At 36.7% G+C, this 8607-nt stretch overlaps 1 protein-coding gene across 3 annotated transcripts in view; it reads left to right on the plus strand.

Moving 5' to 3' along the window:
* Positions 1-7082, plus strand: part of FAM184A (family with sequence similarity 184, member A) — an 83370-nt gene extending 76288 nt beyond the window's left edge. For 2 of the 3 annotated variants that reach the window (XM_009325654.1, XM_009325655.1), the window contains 3 exons: positions 496-600; positions 4220-4422; positions 6156-7082. In XM_009325654.1, coding sequence (XP_009323929.1) covers positions 496-600; positions 4220-4422; positions 6156-6237 — 390 coding nt within the window. In that variant the 3' untranslated portion in view covers positions 6238-7082. The remainder of the gene's footprint in view (positions 1-495; positions 601-4219; positions 4423-6155) is intronic. The other variant, XM_009325656.1, reaches the window with a different exon arrangement.
* Positions 7083-8607: the final 1525 nt, after the last annotated feature.

The raw sequence follows: 8607 nt of genomic DNA on the forward strand, positions 1-8607 counted from the left end.
TATTTCAGTATGACCTTGATCAGACGCCTCCTATCTCCAATCCTGGAATAAGCCAGCCATGTAAGCCATATAAGAAATAGTCTCTTCTGTGAGGTTTCTAAGACCAATTTCCTGATCCACTGAGCTTCCCAAATTCAGAGCACAACACCCAGGCTCAGATTGGTCTGATTAGATCCTGATTCAGAGGCAAGAAGGAATGAGGAAATTCAGATTAATTAGAGATCAGGAGTTAACCACACTGAGTCTTTCCCAGTCCATAATCCATTAGGCTATGCTCACTCTCAGGAGCATAGAACTGCAACAGAACTGCATAAATAGAAATGATTTAGTATTTACATATAATAACAACGTATAAAACACATTAAATATGAAATGCAATTTTTAAAATTACCAGTTTCTTTAGGAACATAAATTTGAGATCATTTTGTAGGCCGATCTGGCCACTAACTGATTGAAAAAGCATAAAAAGAAGTTTCTATTTGTTCTTCTTTTTAGGAGGACAAAAAGTTCTATCAGCTGGAGCTAGTTAACAGGGAGACTAACTACAACAAAATGTTTAATGCAAGCCCTAATGTTGGTGTTATTAATCCATTGGTGAAGGTATGTTCCATGGACTTCATTGCTAAAGTGAAGAAAAAGAAATCTAAACTTAGGATATAGTAGAAAGTAGTAGTATATGTGTATGTGTGTGCCTGCGTGTATACATGTATCACTCTTAAAAGACATGTTCAAAACAAGGAACATAGTTTTCCATTTGTCTCTACTTATTTTTGTGTAGGTTTGTTTCTTTTGTGGTGTTGAGAGATCCACTGATGTTGTTGCCTTAGTTTGCTAGACATGTGTGACATAAAACACAGTTCTTCTCACAAAACTGCAAAATCAAAATAGAGAAGTGACAGAAAGGCAACAGAGGGCAGGACTGTAGCATATAATAGAGAACAGTGACACCCGTAACCGCTTTTAGTTTCATAATTTTTCTTGGTTATTTTGGAAAGTGCAAGGGCAATTTCATTTTTCAGGTGGTGCTCGGGATGGAAGAGCATTAGAAAGATAGAGGGAGAGGGGATGCTAAAGGAAGGGAATAAGGGTAAAAAGGGGAAGGAGAAGAGTATGAGAAGGGCGTGGAATGAGTCTGAATGGGAACTGGAGTGACAAACCAGGTACGGACTGGGGGGGCAACAGGAGACAGAAGTCAGTCTCTAGCCTTCTCACGTATTGACACCTTCTGTACGAGTGAAAGCACTTCAGTAGCAACCTTTTCCAGTTCTCTAAAAACCTGCTGAATAGCAGCCAGTGAAGGCTACAGTACAAGCAGGCATAGTAGCCTCCCTGTCACTTCAGAAGCCAGCAGCGTTCCTTCATGAGGAACATGAACAGACTGTGGTAGGGTACTTTAATTCTATTTCTTTTCACCACTTCAGGAGTAAGAATGAGTTCTCTGACGTTTCCCTCCTCCTTGAGATAACCCATAGGTTATTTCACCTGCATGGAAAGGGAAGAGATTCGTCCCAGCTGTAGAGGCAGAAGAACTTGGGAAGGTTCTGAAGCAGAGGGTAACCCAAGGGGCACAACATGAGCAGCTCTGATGCCTGAGAGCTTCAGTGATCAAGGCTCAGGCTCCGTTATTTCAAAGGAGGTCTGGCTCCGTTATTTGAGATCAGGCTGTGTTATTTAGCTAAGCCTTATTGTGGTTTCCCGTCAGATCAGCGTATTTCCCACTTCTGCACAAACTCTGCTGCAAATTGACAATATTCTCCTACGTTTTTCAGGAGCCCAGCACCTCTCACAAGCTTATCTGCAGATGCCTTACTTTTATGCATAACTGCATAAAAGAACTTAGTTTGGCCCCAGCAGAGACAATACCAGGACTGCCAGACGCAATTGGAATGCTTTGTTTTCATGTGATAAAGGTTGTTTGAAAATTTTGGAAGGTAAAAATTAAAGATGTGAAATGTAACCATCAAGTATATAAGCTTGCGTTTTGTGTGAAATCTGAAGTGTTTGGGAAAAGTACTTCAACATCAGATTTCCATAGTGATGATTCATATGTTTTTTATAATATGCTTCTATCACTTAAAACTGTTTAGACTTTAAAACCACCTTGTACACCAGAACATTTTGATCTCTCATTTCATGAGTTGTGGACCATGTTACTTTATTTTGTCAAAGCACGTACTGTGTTATTGGAGAATGAATTACAAAGAAACCGAAAATCTCATTCTCTTTTCTTTTTTGTAATAGAAAGACAGAATTTATGAGTGAGTTACAGGCTTTGCATATTAATGCAAAACCACAGCCATTGCAGTATGTGTTACAGCTTCTCTAGTTTATGCAATGGATCTGTTTAGTATCACATTGTTACATCTGAAGTTTCTTAATACTTTGCATGAATTTCATGGAAACAATACACACAATTTTGTCTTTCCAGATTTGACTGCTTCAGAAGCATAGATTGTTTGATAGAGAATAAGATAAAACTGTACTATTTTTCTAAGCACTTATGTGGATAATATACATTTTCCAGAAATGAGCCACCTATGAAGCACACAGATTTAACTACAGTGTGTTTAACATGCAGTTTTAATTACAGTGTATATTACCTTGCAGATGTTTTTTACGTACAGTTTGTTACTTTTACCAAACTATTTTTTCCACCACAATGTTATTTCTTGCTTCTTCAGCTACTACAGAAGTAGTAACGTGTATGGGACGATCTTAGTTTAATCCTTTGCAGCTAATGATCTTTCACTGTGATGCTTAAAAAAGACTTTCTTTTATTACAGCTTTCTGTTAAATTGTTGGGGTTTCTTAATTGTATTTTGACAAGCACATCCACCAGTGTGGCTACAATTAGTAGCATTTGCATCTGCCAGCCCTGGAGAGGTCAGGCACTGAAATCAAAGCTAGCAGAGAGCTAAACGGAAGAAAGTGCAAACAAACAATAGGACTCTCTGTCTGTCTCCCTTTGAACTTGTGCCCACCCTTGAATAGAGCAGCTCGTCTGTCTCAAGTGGAATTCTGCTGGGAAACATTATATAGAAACAACATGAGATTCCACTTATTTTTCACTTTATTTAGTTCAAATTTGTGTAGTTCATAAGCCCTCGAGGAAGGGTTTTTTCTCCTAGCTGCTTTGTTAGGGTTGCACATATGTAATTGAATGAAAGTATTTATTATATAGTCAAATAATATAATAATTCATGAGAATAAATGAATCCATTCATTCAAAAATCCTATTTTTGGAAATAAGGCTTTTAAAATATTAATATTGTATTGTGGACTTGGAATATTTGATAGAAGTCAGAAAATACACATGGCGTTCTGTCACACAGCTGCTTTTAAAAAGCTGTAGAATTATTTGAAGCATCCTAATACATTAAAATGTCTATAAAAGTAGAGAGGATAAATACTGATTCCTTTGTATGACGTGTTATGGAGAGTAAAATAGTGATATAAAAATAAAATTCTTCAGTATTTTGAGTCCCTTGAAATACTATCAGTAGGAGTATAGAGAGTATTAAGAAACGAAAGATGTTCAGTTGTGCCATCTGGTGTCTGGAAGCGGCAGCTGTAGTACCATTAGAAGCCTGGCCTTTTCCTTGTGCAAGAAACTGAACTCCTACACAATAACCTTTTGTCTGTAGCAGTACTGCTATTATGCTTGCTAACGATGAGGGCGTAATTGCTTTAAAAGAAACGTAGCTGCTTTCCTAGGTTCCATGTTCCAGTTACCAAAATGTGCCTCAGTGATGGGGTGAAACCTGTTGGAGAGATTCACTTTTTTCGTCATTGAAATTTGCTGTAATTACATTTGACAGCAGAGCTGTTTCACCGATATCAAGAAAAGATTTACGTAAACATGAAAGGTTTAACAGGCTAAATGACAATTTTGTGGAAAACTTCCTATCTCCAATGTGTTAAACAGAGCAAAATGTTATATTGGAAGATCTCATGTAATATATTCATTGATTATTACACTAAGTCTTAATAACTTAATCATCTTGATCAGAAGTTTGATTTTTCTGTGAAAATTTGCAGTGTTCAGTTCTGGTCAAAGCAAATAGTAAAACTACAACTGGAAAAAAAGCCCAATCTGTCCCAATTGCTCTCCTTCAAAAAAACCCCCCAAACCAGCCATCAACACAAGTTTTAAATTTGCAAATTTCCTCATCTGTCCTGGTGCAAGAAGCCTTCCTTACGTTTGTTATTTTTAATGCAGCAAAAGAAGAAGAACGATAAATCAGCAAACAGGTTTGTGAGTGTCCCCAATCTAAGTGCTCTGGAATCTAGCGGAGTGGTGGGCAATGGACATCCTAACCGCCTGGACCCCATTCCTAACTCACCCATCCACGATATTGAGTTCAACAGCAGCAAACCACTACTACAGCCAATGCCACCCAAAGAGCCCAAGACGTTTTTGAGGTGAGCACTGCCTCACCAATCGGTTTTTTTCCTTTTTTTTTTTTTTATTTTTGCTAACTCAGGAAAATTTTGCATTCCTATTGAGCTGAATCCCACTTGCTTTATGAACCTTTCAGAGGTACAAGTACTCGTGGCATTTTTAATTTTTACATTAAATTGTAACCTCTTTGTAGTATTCCTTTTTATTGTAGACCTTGTTGAAATGTGAAGTATTCTCTCACTTTTTCATAAGTCTTGAACTTTGAAAACCTCTTTAGATACTTTAACAGAATTCATGTGCTTCCAATTGTTTACATATATGAACAATTGTTTTAAATGTTGGGTGTTACTTACCGATTGTCGTTTAGGAATTGATACTAGCACAGAACTTCTTTTATTCGGTATTATGTGATAATGGTTTTTACGTAAGAAAACTATTTTCTGTGCTACATGAATGTTTTGTGTTTCCCCTTTCCTCACCTATATCAAATTGTTTCATAGGAGTAACCTCACTACAGCAACAGGAAACGTGCATGCTTGGATGCTTAATGCTGAGCTTCTGGTGGTCAAAACCAGCATTAAAGTCTCAAGTAATTCTCTCAGAAAATAATATAGTGAATCGAGTAACTTAAAAATGGCACTTTAGAGGCAGGATTGTCATCTTTTGGCTTTACGTGCCTTCATACTAAATGCACTGACGTGCTGTACTCCGTATTTAGTAGGTGCTGATCTCTTACCTCTAAGTTGGCAACTTAAAGCAATGTGTAATTACCAGTTCCAGTTGGTCGTTTACTCTCCCTTTTGGTTTAATGCAAAATACCACATAGCTAGCAACTACTAATTATAAAAGGAAACAAATAATAGAATCGAAAATAGATAAGGGAAACAGTCTATTTCAAGAAAACACTTTTTAAAAAAAAATACCATTGCTTATTTTTTCCTGTGCATGTGTGCTGTGCATGAGTGTGCTCAGATATCTGTAACATGCATGTGCATGAACTCATGGACTGTGATGCTGGAGTTTCCATTCCAAATTATTTTGTGCTCTGTATTATCCAGTAACACAGTAGGGATTATTTTATTACTGATTTTTATTGACAAAGGAACTTAATTTAAATGAGATTTAAGTATTCTCTCTTGCTCATCTTGTGAGAATTTCAAGTGTTCAAGGGGGAAACAAATCTTGTTTGCAGTGCAGCAGTTTCTTTTTTCCTAGTATATTAGCGTATGTTAAACATGTGCATGGACAACAATGCAAGTGATATTTGTGATCAGTGTTAAGTATTAAAATAGTGTGTATTTTTGTTCAGTTGCCAGCCAGTCTTTGTGAGCACGTGTCTACAAATATGATGCCCTCATCATATTTTTGAAAACTAACTTTACCACAGGAAAAGGATGCTAAAAGAGGACCACCTACAGTCACGCTTTTCCAAGAAAACCCTTTTTATTCTTCTTGAAAACCTGCAGCTGTTTATGAGATTTTAAATTATGTTTTCCAAAATATTATTTGCCCACCCTATAATGTGGCTTCTGAACTGACTTGTCCGTGCTGCTGATGCTCTCCAATGGAGTGGATGATCACAGATTCTATAGGGAGAACTTAAATCATGTCCTGAGGCACACCGATCATTGACCCATGGAAAAACAGACTGTGTTCTTTGCTGAATATTCTCTGTGATTTTTCTTCTCCTAACATTTGTACTTTTTGTGTAGTTGTGGGATAATTGTTGTGTTTTTTCTTTCTGTGAATTTAGCCCTCCTCAGACTGACGCTTCGCCAGTGGCTTCACCAGATCCACAACGCCAGGAGTGGTTTGCCCGATACTTCACGTTCTGAGAGATGATTTGTTCTTGCGGCACAGCGCGATGTGGACTGTTTATAAGAGCATGACCTTAAGTAAACCCTCATGTGAACAAGCGTTCCTGTAATTTGTCAAACACTGTGAATGAGAAAGTATTTGTCTTTCTGATTTGAAACTGCACTGTATTTCATGTTATATGTGTGGGAATCACTCGACATGGTACTATATAATGTGTGTAATTATAACTATTATTTTTATTTAAAATGGAAGAATCTTTAAACTTTGTAATTACTTACATAATAAATTTTGGTAGAACAAACATAATGCTTTCCCCCTTTTTCCTACAAATGTGTTTTCTTTGATTTCAGGTAAGGCTTCTCCCCAAAAAGTAACGTAATTGCATGGTTACTATAAGTACAATTTAAATTGTAAAAGGAAAAAATACATGTATCTCTCTCTCTCTCCAATTTGGGCAGGATATGTATAATGTGTCCCAATTCTATTCCGTTACTTTGTAGTAGTTTAAAAACTGTCTCTTTCTAACATTTCAAGGGAAGAACGTGAAATAAATCAAAACTAGTGTAGCTGCTAGCCTTCAGAGCAGAGTAATTTTGACAAGAGGATGAAAAAAGCCACAAACCAGGAGCTGTTCACTGGGGGGGGTTGACTCCTTACCTGTTGCTCACAAGATTCTGCCATCTAGTTATAATCAAACATTATCACTGAATTTAAGCAGAAACTTCCCACAAGTTACGTATTTCTTTTATGAATATTAACAAAAACAAGCTTGAAGCGTTTAGAATACTGTACTAAGTATCTCTGCATAAATCAAGAATCTACATTTTGAGCATATAGCCCTGCTTTGGATAAAATTCATGTCTGAAATGAAAAAAAAGAACCAAAAAACCCCCACCAACTGACCACCCAACTTTTTCCCATTTATACATACTACAGATAGAGATCTTTCATTAAAACTTAATTACCTTCCCTTGTCCATATTAAAGTTTTTTCTTCTTCTTAAACTGATATATGAAAATGGTTTTTCAGCTAGTGAGCATGATTCTCCAATCTACACCTTTTATGATGCCAGTGTGGGTCGAGAAATTTGCTGCAGCATATAGAAAACTAGAGCTTATTGTCTCTTTTATATTTTTTTCATTCAAAGATCACCACAAAGTAACTCACACTGGTAGTCTCAGGGAGAAAATTGTCTCTTTGTTTTATGAATGTATTTTTAAGCTGAATCTCTTATCTTTTAAAAGCAGGAAAAAATGAGTTATTTGAATAAGGTTTTAGTTAGCATAGGCAAAGGTCTTGAACTTTAATATTTCATCTGAAGCCCTAACTACATCCTTTTTTCGCTATATGCATAAAGGTAAATACCCAGATGAAGATACTTGCTAATTACAATGAGTTTTATATGTAGTATATGTATAAATGAAAAATTTGTATGTTTTCATATAAAAAATATAAAATCTTCTAAATGAACATTTTAGAACTTCTATCCTTTAATTCAGCTTGAAAACTCCACTGAAAGCTGTATTCTGGTGATGCTGCCGTGGATTAAAGATGTATACAGCAGATTTTCTGTAGCTGGTGGACTCAACTGTAGGCATATGCAACTTTTTAATTTTAGAAGAAAGCCATATTGGGCAAAAATGTCAGATTTCTTGGCTGTTACCCAAAATAAAATACACTAGCTCATTTTGTTATAATGTTCTGAAGTGAGTGTTGCGTATTTTTTCTTGCATGCTTTGCAAGGGCTCAGCCCCTTTTTCCCATCCTCCACTTCATTTGTACATTTTTACATACGGACTTAGTAACCGAACAGTAATCCGAAGACAATAATACCTGCATTTACTTTTACCTACTCAGTAAAAGGCGTGCCCATTGTTTTTTTGCTAGTAGGCATTTGTCTTTCGGAAGGGAGAAGAAAGTTAAGAAGCACTCAGTTACCATGTCTGCCACACTCAGCAGCTGTTCCACTACCAAATCAGTCTCTCAAAAACAAAGATCAACCAAACAAAAAAAGCCCAAAACCAACTGGAAGAAACCAGGAAAAAATTTATTTTCTACCAAATGGCATTGAGAACTAAGTAAAATGTATTCCTAAAAAAAGTTAGTATCTGGCACTGGGGATTAATACAGGAACTTGCATTATTCCTGTATTAATACAGGAACACAATGCCATTGTGTTCCTAATCTTTGCAATATCTGGTATTCTGGAAAAAGCTAAAAGTGCACATGTTCTTGAGTCCAGTTGTGCAGGGAGTTCTGCAAAGTCTCTGCTCACGCATGCACGCAGTCTTTCCTAGCTCGAAAGAGCTCCAAGTAAGGAGGTACAGAATTAGCGTGAAGTTGCATAGTATTATTTACAATGGTGGGAAAATCTTTTGGCTCTCAGG

The sequence above is a fragment of the Pygoscelis adeliae genome, unplaced genomic scaffold (assembly GCF_000699105.1).
Source record: "Pygoscelis adeliae isolate BGI_AS28 unplaced genomic scaffold, ASM69910v1 Scaffold54, whole genome shotgun sequence".
NCBI classification, from domain to species: domain Eukaryota; kingdom Metazoa; phylum Chordata; class Aves; order Sphenisciformes; family Spheniscidae; genus Pygoscelis; species Pygoscelis adeliae.